The sequence below is a fragment of the Chenopodium quinoa genome, unplaced genomic scaffold (assembly GCF_001683475.1).
Source record: "Chenopodium quinoa cultivar QQ74 unplaced genomic scaffold, ASM168347v1, whole genome shotgun sequence".
Taxonomy (NCBI): Eukaryota; Viridiplantae; Streptophyta; class Magnoliopsida; order Caryophyllales; family Amaranthaceae; genus Chenopodium; species Chenopodium quinoa.
The window spans coordinates 1,113,100-1,127,831 of record NW_018742684.1 but is presented as its reverse complement, the minus strand read 5'-3'; the positions used below and the strand labels follow the sequence as shown (position 1 = coordinate 1,127,831).

At 32.5% G+C, this 14,732-nt stretch overlaps 2 protein-coding genes and 1 non-coding gene across 3 annotated transcripts; 1 reads left to right on the top strand and 2 right to left on the bottom strand.

The window, feature by feature from the left end:
* Positions 1-3,618: 3,618 nt before the first annotated feature.
* On the bottom strand, positions 3,619-3,690 carry TRNAM-CAU. The gene has a single exon. It is a non-coding gene; the product is annotated as a tRNA-Met (tRNA).
* A 3,083-nt stretch (positions 3,691-6,773) lies between these two features.
* On the bottom strand, positions 6,774-9,890 carry LOC110722645 (putative glucose-6-phosphate 1-epimerase). The gene is made up of 8 exons (XM_021901915.1): positions 9,390-9,890; positions 9,128-9,202; positions 8,754-8,810; positions 8,459-8,622; positions 8,226-8,360; positions 7,910-8,012; positions 7,638-7,737; positions 6,774-7,350 (listed from the first exon to the last, which is right to left on the bottom strand). Exons 1-8 carry the CDS (start codon positions 9,540-9,542, stop codon positions 7,181-7,183), a joined length of 957 nt encoding a protein of 318 aa, XP_021757607.1. The 5' UTR covers positions 9,543-9,890; the 3' UTR covers positions 6,774-7,180.
* An 860-nt stretch (positions 9,891-10,750) lies between these two features.
* Positions 10,751-12,334, top strand: LOC110722507. Its single transcript, XM_021901776.1, has one exon. It carries the CDS (start codon positions 10,751-10,753, stop codon positions 12,332-12,334), a length of 1,584 nt encoding a protein of 527 aa, XP_021757468.1.
* The last annotated feature ends 2,398 nt before the right edge of the window (positions 12,335-14,732 follow it).

Genomic DNA, 14,732 nt, shown 5'->3' with positions numbered 1-14,732 from the left:
TATTAACCATCTATGCATAATTTTTTTTTTTTTTTTTTTTTTTTTTTTTGATGCAAACCATCTATGCATATATATATAGTGCCTATTCTTTTTATATATTATTGTCAAAAAATAATGTACGTGTATATTTTTTCTTATATATATCCAAACTATCCAACATTAATGAGTATGCATATATTTCATAATAACTCATTGTAGCTGCATCCCCTAATTTACTATTGGTCTATTGCCAATTTTATTAATTTAGATAATTCTTCTTCTTCTTCTTTTTTTTTTTTTTTTTTTTTTTTTTTTTTTTTTTTGACAAGAATAATGTTTTTTACAATTTATGTGATTGCTTATATTTCATCTTTATATCAAAGATCAAGTTGGCAACACAATGAAAGCATATATTATGACATGAAATGGACACTTATAACAAAATTATGTTAAGTGTACGTATGTGATACACACATACTCATCATATATTGACATATATACTCTGTATGATTTAAGCAACACATGTACGTAAACCTTGGATTATATGCTTGTTATATGAGTTAGTCAAATAAATTAAAATGGAATACTAATCAGTCATATATCTAGTAATTATTTAATTAGCGTCCTCGCTCCATCTTTTGTATTCACAAAAATCTTATATATTACTTCAAAATCAGAAAAAAAAAACAAGGAAAAAAACCCTTATACAAGTATATATTTTAATAAGTTCATTGATTTAATAATTTTGGTGGCTCCAATAGCATCCATGCATTAAGAAACATTTGTACCGCCTTAGCATCATAATTAAGCTTGATCACAGGATGCCTGTCTCATTATTCTCTCCCCCTTAGCTCAACCTGCTTTACAAGGTGTGATCTTACCCTCTTATGATGGTAAGACATTCTTATATGAAAACTAGCATTTTGGCCCGTTCAATCTACGGGTTATAACTTATGTTATTTTATATAAATGTATGCTTTTCAATAGTTGAAACTACGAAGTTATTGTTACATGACTTTTGAGGTGAATGCTGTGAAAACTTATAAAAAAAAAGTGAGGGTGGAATTGTGGAAGAATATGAAAGAATTTAGTTAAGTATATATACATGAATATTGTAGAATATGAAATGACATACTTCATATTAGTTTAAGCTATATTTTAAGTTTAAGAGATAAAAAGACTATTTTTATTATACTTCAATTCATATGTTTATGTAATAGTTAATTCAACTTTATTCTATCATGGTAAAAATAAAACATTTCATTTTCTTACTTAAATGTGCAAGTTACGCAAAAAGAATTTAACGTTATATAAAATTTTTAATTTAATTTTTTTAATATTAAAAAGGTAAAGGGAGTAACATGTGGCATATGAGTGAAGTTGTGAGAACATGTGGCATATGAATAAGTTGTGAATTGTGATGACATGTGGCATATGAATGATTGTGGTTTGAGTTTTTAAATACTAAAGTATAGAGTATAAATAAATATAGAATAGATATAGATATAGATTTGTATCATTAATTTTTATATATGTTTAGAAAAATTCACTCGTATTTAATTTATGTCTTAAATACTCAATTTAAAGAAAATGGCTTTTTTGTGTGCAAATGATACGCACAAAGATATTGCAAGTAGCGGAGGCTGTTGAGAAGGATTCAAAGACCTATCATAAACATACAAGTCTTAAGTCTTTATCACTAGGCCAAAATTAGATATATCGATTAAAAAAACACACTGAATAAACAATCATTTTAAGTAGGGTGTAAATGAGTCGAGCCGAGACGAGTATTACCTTGTTCATGTTCAAGTTCATTTAACTTAGGCGAGTTCGAGCACGATCCCGAACTTTCAAGCGAGCTCAAATTTCTATTCAAGCTCGGCTCATTTAGTACACTACATGTTCACGAACGGTTCGTGAACAACTCGTTTATCTAACGAGTGTTTCATGAACGAACTTAATAATAATCTAGCTTCTCCAATAAATGAGCTTTGTACTTTTGATATTTGAAAATTTCAAAATTAGCACAATAATTGAATCTTATAAATTTAATAACTAAATCAACAATTGTAAATAAACCAATGATTCATGAACATTGATAAACGAGTAAATCATGAACATAAATAAACGAGTTGTTCATGAACTTATTTGAACGAGTATATCTATTTTCGTATTCAAGCTCATTTATTAAATGAGCTTCAAAATTTGTTCAAGCTTGGTTCATTTATTAAATAAACGTACATGAACGAGTTTCAACCGAGACCAAACACGAGTAGTTTATTGATCGGCTTGATTCATTTACACCTCTACATTTAAGTACTTACTCTTATTTTTAAGGGGAAGAGAAAGAGAACAACGATTGCTATAAAAGTCAAAAAAAGTTTTTAAATCAATATCCCAATAATGGATGTAATAAATATGCTGTATAATTTTCTAAGAAAACAATATTGAGTCAATACATTTTTGCAAAGAAACATAAATAATGATTGATTAAGAGAGGGAAAAAAAAAACCTAGTGTATCAAGTACTACTTCTTAACAACACCTAATTTTGATAAGTTAAATTTACTTTATGATGAATGAAATTAGTTTTTCATTTGAAAAATTATTTTTCCTAAGATTTACGTAATAATCTACACAGTTTACCTAAGTAAAAATTAGGTTAAGAGAATAGTATATTAGTGTTTGAAAAATATACTACCATACCTCTTTATTGTGGTAAGGGGAATAGAACAAGAAGAGAACCATGATCGTTATAAATAAAGCTTGAAAGTCATTACCTAATAATGTTGTATTAGATGATATCATGATATATATAGATAAACTAAAAAAAAAGTAGCTAGAACTTATCATCATGTTTTCATAGTTTTAAACAAGAACAAATTGAAGAATAAAAACCACTCATGTCAATGTTACGATGTTGATAAGTTTTTGACATCATTATATTGGGTATATTAATTATTTAATTGATCGATTATAATAATTAATGATAATTATATTCTTGGTGGAGTATTACTACGTATAAATTTTATCACAAAGAATGAAAAAGGCTTAGTGGGCCATTGTGATTGAGTTGTATCATCCTAGTTCCATTCGTGTGTCAATTAGAAGTGACAATAATTTATGACGATCCAAACTCTATCATTTGGCACCTACTAATTATTGCCAATATTTTTAGACGAAAATGATAACCAATTATTGGGCCTTTTTTTAAAAAAAAAAATGAAAAGGAAAATTGGCTGGCAATTTGGTTGTTTTTTACTTGTAGTTTGTTGTAACAAGCCTTGCATTACAACAATGCACGTGGACCTATAATTTATAGAATGGATCGATGTTATCGACATACTTTGATTTTGAGTTTTTTTTTTCCCTTTTGTTTCCGTAATTTAAATGGAGAAAATTTAGGGGACTGAAAAACAAGTTTCGTAGGCTTCTAATTTCCGTAGCTCATAAAGGAGAAAAAACTAAGTCTAAAAGACGATTTGCTTCCGTCCAAAATAAATACAAGTTATTATTGACTAAACAAATCAAATAAAAAGAGACTGAGAAGGGATCTACAATTTATAGGATGACTGATGCTATCTACATTCTTTGAATTTGGGGTTTACAAAAAATTTTGGCAAGGGAAGCTACTCTTTAATATCAGAGCCAGGTTTCGATCCTGGGACCTGTGGGTTATGGGCCCACCACGCTTCCGCTGCGCCACTCTGATGTTGTTGATTGGTTTTACTGATTTAATTTAAGTACGTATAAAGTATCATATTATTTGGACTATTATGGGCTGTAAATAGACAAGCCGTAAGAATTGGGCTAATGACCGGGTTGTATATTGTAGGAAATGGACCACTAGGTCCATTTTATGAAATCTTTTTACCCGAGAACTGGCCCTACCTTTGCAAATTGCATTTATTACTTTTGTTTGTTTTTTTTTTTTTTTTTCTTATTTTGGTGAGTTGTGTATGCGTGTGTGTGCAAAATTATATTATTGCAAAATTGTGAAATTAGGAGTTTTTTGGCAAGACATTTCATACTTTTTTTTTTCGTTTTTTATTAGATCATATCTTATATGTATCACTTTTGAAATTACGGGCTCTTAAGTAATTTTTGAAGTAGAGAAAGATAGAGAGAAAAATAAAGAGGCCCATATGATAGATATAAGAGATAAGAGAGAATTTATTGTCTAAAAAGGAAAGTAATGAATTTAAATTGAAAATTCTAAATATAAAAAGCGATGCATCTAATAAAAAACAAAGGAAATATCTAGAGAAATAAAACATCATCTAACCTTCAAGTTTTGAAACTCCTTAATTTCTTTAGAATGAGCTACAACATAATACAATACATTCGTCCCAAATGATTTGACCCATTTTTTCTAACAAGAACGTCCCAATTTACTTGCTCCAAATTCCTTTTTAGAAAAATTCTCTCTTTTTGTCATATGAGTTGGATCCTACACTCAATTACTCAGTTTTTCCCTCTTTCTTTTAGCTTGCATAAATGTTTGTGCAAATAAGCATAGAGCAAGTAAATTAAAGAGACCATTACAAAAAAGAATTAATTTATTATTTATGTTTGAGCTTAAATTTTTTTCTTCATCCATTACCAAATACTTACACTATTTGGTGTATTTCCCTTTTTATGATATCTAATGGACTTGTTTGATCATAGTATAAAATTGCTACTATTGAAAATAGATACTTAGATGAACAAGATTCGACTTAAAGAGAAATAGTAGTGCAACTATCTAGTTACGATGTCACACCCTCACACATAAACATGATGCAATTGATACAAAGGTAAGTTGACTTAAGCAATGCCATTACACTTTTTGTTTTCTTGGTGAAAAAACCATTTACACTTTAAAACGACTAATAATTAAACCGAGTAATGAAACTATGGTTGAAATTCAAAACACAATTTATCATTCTAGAAGGTATTCATTCCCCTAATGGTTGAAAAAAAAAGTTCTCCACATTGAATGGTACCTAGAGATAAGATTACAAGTATGTGGAACAATTTTATTTGGTTATCGAATTTAAGATATGAACCAATATTTATGAAGTAACTTATAAGGTCATATTGGCAGATAGAATTTAAATCTTACATTTCAAATTCATATTGCCATTTCATAAGAAATTGACATTTTCAACCAAAAAAAAAATAAAAAATAAAAAATAAATAAATAAAATTGAGAAATGGACATATGTAATTATTCTTGAGACACCATGATTATGACATTCCAAGAAAGTTACAATTCATGGATTTCAATTGAATGTACAATTACATAAGGACCGTTGAATTTGAATTCTCTCTCCTAAGCAAATTAATAAGTTGTTTAATAATTTCATTATAAACTCTTCTCGTGGGACGTACTTCCCATTTAGAGACATTTTTTATTGTTCATAATTAGTAGATTGGAGAATTACTTATAAGTTTTCATAACCTTTTTTTTGTTTTTTTTTTTTCGGGGGAAAACTCCAGGTTGAGAAATGCACATGTTAATTGTGTAGGTAAGTCATTTGAAATCAATCATAGAGATGAGAGGTAATAATCAATAGATATATTAGAACTCTTTATTCGCCATCAAACAATCGGTTTTAAAATGAAACATCACCTATACTTAAGAGTGGTCTACCTCTCCTTTCACATGTGTGTTATTGATTTTTTTTTTTTTTTTTTTTTTTTTCTATTTTTGTTATGTTATCGGTATGGAGAAATTTGTTTGGTTCGCTACAAAATGTAAAGATCGTGTTTAAAATAATGTGGACATATCTTACATAACTTTTGACATTGGTACCTCTTAGTCCTAATGAGTGAAATTTGATACCCGTTAAATATATATATGTAAAATCGAGTTTTTAATCCTTTTGGCTCTATAATTGAGCTCTTAAACACATTGCAATGTTTGATTTTTTTTAATACTCCGTATTACAATTAAATTTTACTGACAGTCTAATCCTGAAACATAAATGATAAAATCATTATTATTTTTTTTAATATTGTATTATGTTGCTCTTATCCGACTTATAAACGATTTGATAGCTCATTAGCACCCTCGTTTGTCAAGCTTTTTTTTTTTTTTTTTTTTTTTTTTTTTTTTTTTTTTTTTTTTGGACCTACAAGGCTGCTACAAGGGTATAGCAATATGAAGTACAGAAGTCTTCATCTAGCTATTTTGATGGCATGGCTAACATTGAAACTTTAGGATATAAACTTTAAAGTAATTATAATACCAGTAGAATCTATGAGGCTACACAGCCCGAGATGTCAATTTGAGCCATTGGGCTGGGTATGTTTCAAGTGTAATTGGGTTTGAGTCACGCTAAATTATTGTGGTTGTAGAGAACAAATTTGGATAGATCGAGTCTGATTAAATTAGGTCAGTGTCAAAGTTCTAAAATCGTACTCCTTTTATATAAGGGTAAACTTTTTTATACTTAATGAGAAATTGAGAATAGGTGCTCAAAATACTATAAAGGTTATTTTAAATTACATATTAATCTTAAAAGTTCCTTAAACAATAGATTGAATGTACCAGATAATTGCGCAAGTAGGCTAAATTCACCTTGATAGAGACTTGATTGTAAGTTATATTCAATACTTGTGTTTGATCTTGATCACCCTTGAAAATTTTCTAACTTTGTCCCCTAAATTATGCTCCTAGTTTATGCTTTTTTCCCCCTCCTTTGTACAAGAAAGTGTCACAAGCCAATGAAAACCTTTATCTTTTTCTTTATTTTTGAAAATGAGCTAAATATATTGTCACATACACCCAAATTAAATGATAACAACAAATCATTAAAAAAAAAAGTGTAACATAGTATGTCGGTTAGTACAAACATCACTAATAGAAGCAATGATACAAGTTTTACAATATCATTGACCCATGAAGTTAATTTTTTTTTGGATCAAAGAGCATAAATGATATACAAAATACAGTGTAAACTTACAATTTGCCAACTTCAACAAATTAAATATGCTCGCATAAACCAAAAAATAGAATTTTAAATAAATAAAACTTCTTCCTCCCCTCAAAATAAAAAAGGAACTTTTTTTCTCTTCTAAATGGTTTGCTGAACCTGCAGATAATACTTAGCAGTCAGAATATATAAACAAAATGTTGCCATGAAAAATAAGCAACATTTATGATTATTTTCTAAATTTGATCATCATCATCTAAAGTTGTTGTGTTTTTTCCTTTGTTAGCATGAAGAGAGTACTGTAAACTCCAATTGTCCATTCCATTCTTCCCCTGGCTTAAGGGTGATGGGCTTCTCAATTGCGGATCCATCAACACATAACATTTTCTTATATTCGTCGTCTCCTAGATCTGTCAATGCCTTTGCTTTCTTTTCCCATGGATTCCACACCGCTGAAAGATATTTACAAGTTAACTGTCAGCAAAACTTGTATCTAGTAGTACTACTTGCTAGTAATCCGTCCTATAATTATGCATTTGTAACACCAATAATGTGTTTGGAATTCACAAGTATGTGAATTCCAAACACATTTATGCATTACAAGTGTTTCTTTGCTAGGTAAGAAACACTTGCAATGCATCTTCGTTACCAAAAAAAAAAAAAAAAAAAAAAAAAATCTAATCACTACTTGTCTAGCTACTCTTAGTAAACAAAAGTGACTTAACAGAATAAAACTTACCAACATCAGGAAGCCCTTGCTTTCTTATCTGAAATGTTCTTTTGCTTCCATGATCAAAGAGCGCGACTACATCTGATGAACTCAGATAAATTCGATCAACCTGCACGAACATATAATTCATTAGTTGAAAAATAGTTTGAATTCTGTATATACAGAGAGGCAGTATGGTTTGAATTTATTTTGTGTTGTTAAAAAATTTCTTAATTAGTACCTCAATAAGTCCAATAATGCAATATATGTTATATATCAGAAATCTGGGTTATGTTATGCACCTCTGATTCAAATGTTAAGGCATCTCCTTGTTCTGTAAATCGCTGCCTGTCCTGTAAACAGTCGAGGTAGTCCAGAGTTTCCAACCCCTCCACTCGAACTTCACTGTATCATTAACCCGAAAATTGACCATCAGACTCGAAAATCATAGAAAAAACTGGTAGCTATATTCATAACATAAACAATTCAATTTTCTAACAAGACCTGGCCCTATATGTTAACATTAAGTAGTGACACGCTTCATAAATTAGTTTCTTGACTTAATTTAAAACGAATGAAAAGGGAAAGTGTTAACATCGACAAAGAAAGAGGTATTACCTGATATCTGAGATTGCAAAATATGTACGGAATGCAATATTGAAACTCAAGGGCTTTCCATTTGCATTCTTAACACGCGATCTCAATACAAGATTGCCATCCTCGGATAGTGTAACCCTGACTCGAATCTCAAATCTAAAACAGAGAATTTGTTGTTAGACATTAAATCAACAAGTAAAAATGTTAAAATAAGATTCAGGTTAACATATTACTAGTACTTGAGTAGTACATACTTGTTAGGCCACACTTTAAGATCTTCATCAGAAGGTTTTAACAACAAATTGACCGTGGCATAGCCTTTCGATTTATTAGTACGTGGTGAAGGAGGCTGATCGTCGATCACCCACATTCTATTCCTTGCGAATCCATGTTGTTCTAACAGGCCGCGGCTTCCAAACTTCAGATCATTCCAATGGTAGATGCACAAAATTACAGTAATCAGCTAACAATGAAATTTATGTTGGTCTAATCATATTTTTAATTTTTTGCAACTTTTATAAAAATGAGTAAAATTAGATTTTAATTTACCTGTGGAAAACATATGGGGATTCCTCCTCTAACTGCATTTGGCGGCTTAAACGTAGCCTGAATCAGTCAAATTGAAGGATGAATTATTATAAATAATTAACTGAAAAGCATATGATTAATATATATTTACCAATAAATCATCATACTAGACCAATTCTTGACAACAACCCCACCTCTAACTTATATCGAAAAGTCTAAAAAATGATAATTAGTAGTACTAATTATTTCTTAGACTACAGAAAAAATCAAAGATATTATTGTTAGGAACCTTCCTTGTTATTAAAAATAATGAAATGAAAAATATCAGAAGTTTCAATGAAAATAAATAAATAAAAATAAAAATAATTGAATAGAAATTAAATGGGGTGGCATACCTTGCTGCTCATGAACAATAATTCATCTCCTTGTTCATTCTTCCATGAAAGAACTTGACCACCGTACAAGCTTATCTAAATAATCGAACACAAACAATCGAACACCAAATCAATATTAATATATACAAATAAAACCGCGTAAAGTGGGAAGAACTTCAAAAAACGGATAAAAAACAGAAAAGTATATAGAAAGATCTTTAAGGAACAGAGGGAGTATGTAATTAATTAAGACGATGATAATAATATGGATAGGATGACTTACTCGAACGGTATCGCCTCGTAGATTTCGAAGAATGATTTGAGTAATACCATTTTTGTCCTTGATTTCTTCATATGATGGAGGTCTTGAATCCAAGGAAATTTCTTCACAATTAGTCATTTTATTTTTCTCAACAACTAAGAGAGATAATACCATGCAAAGTTTATAATACAAGTTGTATATTTATAAACTTTGGAGAAATATATAATTCACCGGCCAAAATAAAAGACTATGAATAATGGGGCAGAGGAATTGAATTTAATGAGAGAATAATTTTATGCAAAATTTTTCAGAGGAAAGAAATAAGAAGTAGAGGGTTGAACTTTGAATATATATAAAAGGGAAGCCGCCAATTAAATTAAAATAAAGTTTATAAAATAGGACTCTCTCTTACTTTTTTGTACATAAATTTTTCTAAGGAGAACAAAGACTTCCAACAACCACTTTAACTAACTTTTACTCCAACTAAAAACAAACCCTTTTAATTATTTTTCTTCTGACTAAAAATAAATTTTTGAATGCTATAAATACTACCCAAAAAACCCAAAATAATAAAAATAAAAACAAAAGTAATTATTGGTGTACAGGTGGCAAAAAGATAGGATATTATGATTGTGCACAAAATTATATGTGTGAAAAAAAATTGACACAAGAAAAGGAGACCCAAAGATCACAAATTCTGAATTGTGCGAATTGTGAAAGAGCTTGAATTTAGCGAGACTCTTACGAAAACTATAGTCCACAAAATAAAAATTATACTACCTCCGTTTATTTTTATGTGCAACTTTGAGTGATAATACGGTTCACGAGGCAAAAGATTGAAGAGTAAATATTAGGAGAAGTTAGTGGGTTTAATTAAAAAGCAAGGAGAGAGAAAGTGTGGACCACACTTTTTGTTTGTGGTGGGAAAGTTTGGCAGAAAAAACCAAAGCATAATTTCCCACCCAAAACCCACCGAAAATTTGGGGTGAAATTTTACTTTCCCCCTCCTTTTTTAAAAATTTCATACCAAAGTCAAATTTTCCCAAAAAATTTAGGAGGCTATAAATACAGCCATGCCCCCATTTAATGTCACCATTCATTCAAGCATTTAAGGAGGGAATAAATCATCCTCCATTGTCAGGCATTAATTACAATCAACATTGTTTAAAGGTGGGTGAAACATTCCGCCAAAAACACAGTTTCATCCACAAAAGCTTATCAAATCCTAGGTTAGAATAATTACACACTAACTACTCCTTAAAACTTTACAAAAAACAGGGGTGCTCTGTTGTCCTTCATGCACAGGTGGGTGTAGTCTTCATCTTCAACCCACACAACTCAGCAGGGCCCTGACTTCATCCTCCCTGTGCTGGAAAAGAGGAATGGCAGAAATTGATGACTCTGTTTTTTTTTATATTGAACACATTCTCAATGAAGAAGAGCTAGCAGAGCTGTGGTTCGAGGAAGAAGAAGAAATGCAGGATGCAGGAATATGGGAGTACAACTCAGAAGATGAAATGCAGGATGGCAACCAAGAAGAACAGCAACAGCAGCCACAGACAGAAACTAATGTTCTCAACACACAAATGCAACAGCAAGGTCATGAAGGGACTGGTCTTGTATGCAGAAAACAATTAACTTTGCAGCAAAGAAGAAAGATTGTTGATGCAATTTTGCTGAAAATGAGCAATGGGACTTTACCAAGGGGTCACATGAAGCAATTAGCATCTGAATTTAATGTCCACAAATCAACAATCACAAGAATCTTTTCAGACATAAAAAAACAGCTGGCAACAGGGGACTTGATTGATGTCAGGACCAAAAAATTTGGCAAAACAGGGAGAAAGCCAATGGAGATTTCTGATGAAACTCTCCAGTCAGTCCCATTACATTTAAGGCAGACAGAAAGAAGCTATGCAGGAGCATTGAAGATCAGTCTAACTACAGTTCACAATTTGAAGAAAAGAGGCAGGCTAAGAACACACACATGCTGCAACAAACCATTGCTCACATCAGACCACAAGGTTGCCAGACTAAGATGGATTTTGTCACATATAAATCCAATTACAGGGAATGAGGACCCCACATTTGTTGACATGAGGAATGTCATACACTGTGATGAAAAGTGGTTCTACTTGAACCCTGACAAAAGGAGGTTCTACCTACTGCCATGTGAGGAGGATCCCTATATGGCAGTTCAGTCAAGAAGATTCAAACTAAAGGCAATGTTCATGGCAATCATAGGGAAGCCATTATATGGCATAAATGGGGAACTTTTACATGATGGAAAGTATGGCATCTTTCCATTCACTGTCCAGCAAGTAGCACAGAAAGCAAGCAAGAAAAGACCAAGAGGGACCACGGAAACCAAGGCACTCCAGAACATAAACAGAGAAGTAATCAGAGAGATGCTGCTAACAAAGGTTATTCCAGCAATCATATCAAAGTGGCCTGAAGGTCTGCCCAAGGATGTGGTCATCCAATGGGACAATGCAAGGCCACACCAAGTTCCTACAGATGATGAGTTTGTGGCAGCAACAACAGCTAATGGCTTTAACATTCAATTTGTTTTCCAGCCAGCACAGTCTCCTGATTTGAATGTCCTTGACTTAGGGCTATTTAGGTCTATACAATCATTGCAATATCAGTCTTTTCCTAGGGACTTAGAGGAGCTAATTCAAAAGGTCAAACAGTCTTATGACACTTTCAACCCTCATGTAAACAAGTACATCTGGGTTACATTGCAAAAGTGTATGATTAAGATACTCAAGGCAGAAGGTGGTAACAAGTACAAAATACCACATATGAACAAAAAAAAGCTGGAAAACCTAGGTAGTCTTCCAGATTTGGTAGAGGTTCAGAAAGAGGATGTATTGGAGGCTGTGGAGTACCTAAACACCATGTTTAGGCCAGCAAATCAAGGCACTCAAGAAGACACAGAAGATTTGGAGGTGGATGCAGATTAGGGGAGTCTTTACAACAACCAGACAACACATGGACTGCCACACATAACCACTTATCATAGTAAGTTTTATTGGTTTTTTTTTTCCCAAAAACATTTTGAGCAATCCAGTGGTTAGGTGTATTTTGTTGATTACAATTACCCAAACAAGTCAGGCAGTCTGAAGTATAGTCATTAGATTATCATACATATGGTCTTTTGTAAAGTTTTATGTACTAGTATTTTGTACCCACATTTTTAGTTGATTATGAATGACAAAGATAAACAATTTATGTGGGCACTAAATCCATCAGAGGGTTATAATGTTGAATACTACACATATGCACAAGGGTACCTCAACAACAACAACAACTTTCATGTTGATGGAGCAAATCACCTGTGCATATTGAAATTCATTGGAGTCCCTTCATCATGTGGATATGGGTAAGCTAAATAGCATATCAAAGTAGGGGACTCTTTAATAAACAAGAAACAGAAGGCAACATCATGGGACTCCTTTTAAGGGACTGACTAGGCAACAATGAACATGCACAAGACACCAGCCTCATCATTCATCAATCAAGTCCACACAGCCAGCAATAAAGACAACATGCAACCAGATGTATCAACACACACATGCAACCAGCAATAAATCTCCCAGATGTAACATAACCAACAACCCAACATTACACAGCAAACCCTAGTATCCAGCCTACATCAACACAAACATACAAATAAACCCTAACATTTAACATAATCAACAACCCAACAATAAACAACAACGAGTCAAAGTTACCCATAACAGCAAACCCTTAGCAGCCAGAGTAGATCAACACAACCAACACCCCATCATGAAACCACAACCAGTCAAACAATCCCGCAATAAACAGTGAAACCCTAGTTTCAGCCATAGATCCACCGGCACAAAAATTAGGACTCTTTTAAATTTTAAAAAATTTAAAAAAATTAGGAATAGGAATCGTTACGCAAAGGTCAGTGCTCAGCCTCCTCATCAGAGGACAGCACCACGAGGTCGGACTCCGGCAAATCAGGCAACCCGCGCAAACGCCTCATCGCCACCACCGCAGCCTTCCTCTTTCGCCAAAGCTTCGGAGGAGGCCTGGAAACCTTAGATCCGCGCTTGGGGGTGGGGGAGGGCGCAACACTGACCTCAAAATCGGACTCCAGATCTACATCTTTAACCTGAAAATCAATTTTTTTTTTTGGCATGGGACTCGCCTTCACCCTCCTCTTTGTTCGTCTTCTCCCCCTCGTCGATATTTTTCAGGACTTCCCCCAAAGCTTTGAAAGTCGTCGAAGAACAGCAACTAGGGCCTTCCTCAGAGTTGTAAAGGCGGCGAGGAAAATCATTGCCCCTGTTGATGTCGTTAATGAGGGACTTGATGAACCGAGCCTCACTCTGTGAATCTGTGCCAATATAGGCGTCAACAAGTGGATCTAGGTCATGTAACGGAATTGTGAAGTCTGGATGCCTCTTGAAAGGGGAGGGAAAGGGGGAAGACATAATTGTGGGACTCTGAATTCTTCAGGAAAAGGGCGAACGAAACGAAGAAGACGAAGAACAGGAACCCTAGAACACGAAGAACAGGAAAACAAAGAAACTGATCTAGGGTTCTATAGAATTCTCTAGATCAGTTTAGAAAAGGTGGTTGGGAAGATGTAGAGTTGTGTCGGTTGGGGGGTAAATTGGAGGGAGTAATTAGGTTAGGTTAATTTAGGTGTGTTAAATTAAGTTAGGGTTTTGGATAATGAGGGGTAAAAGTAAGATGATTAAATTTTTTAAGTGGGGGTAATATAGTAAATTCAAGGGTTTTTATTTACCAAAAACAGAATGAAAAAGGAAAGTTGCACATAATAGTGAACGGACTAAAATGGCAAAAGTTGCACATAAAAATAAACGGAGGTAGTATAAAAAGTTTGGTGTAAAATAAAAGAGATATACAGAGGAAGGTTAAGAAGGGTCAGGAACTCTTATCATTGCACACTAGAATTTCCCCAACCCTTTATTTTTAAATAATTTTTTTTGGGTTGATTATGACCTTCTCTATTATTATTTCCCTTGATTTATAATACTTTACATGTTTTGACTTTTTACATTATATTAGATTAAGGGCTTGTTCTCATTGACTGAACTCAGCTGTACTGAACTGAACTGATATGAATACTCCCTCCGTTTTTTTTAAATGCATTACTTTCCATTTAGGGGTGTTTTTTTTATATATGCATCACTTCTATATTTGGTAACTTTATACTAGATAGATTATCTCTCTCTCTTCTCAAATACCCCACTCAAAATATTTTATCATTTCACTCTCTTTCATGGTCCCCACTTATATTATTAAATAAATCATTCTCTCTCCCATACTATCTATTTCATGACCCACATTGTACTTTATCAAAAT

Coding starts and splice junctions, on each gene's coding strand:
- LOC110722645 (XM_021901915.1), bottom strand. CDS start 9,542: ATGGTATTATCTCTCTTAGTTGTTGAGAAAAATAAAATGACTAATTGT. Junction 8,623..8,753: donor TCCCCATATGTTTTCCACAG/GTAAATTAAAAT, acceptor AATGATCTGAAG/TTTGGAAGCCGCGGCCTGTT. Junction 7,738..7,909: donor CCTTAACATTTGAATCAGAG/GTGCATAACATA, acceptor ATGTTCGTGCAG/GTTGATCGAATTTATCTGAG.
- LOC110722507 (XM_021901776.1), top strand. CDS start 10,751: ATGGCAGAAATTGATGACTCTGTTTTTTTTTATATTGAACACATTCTC.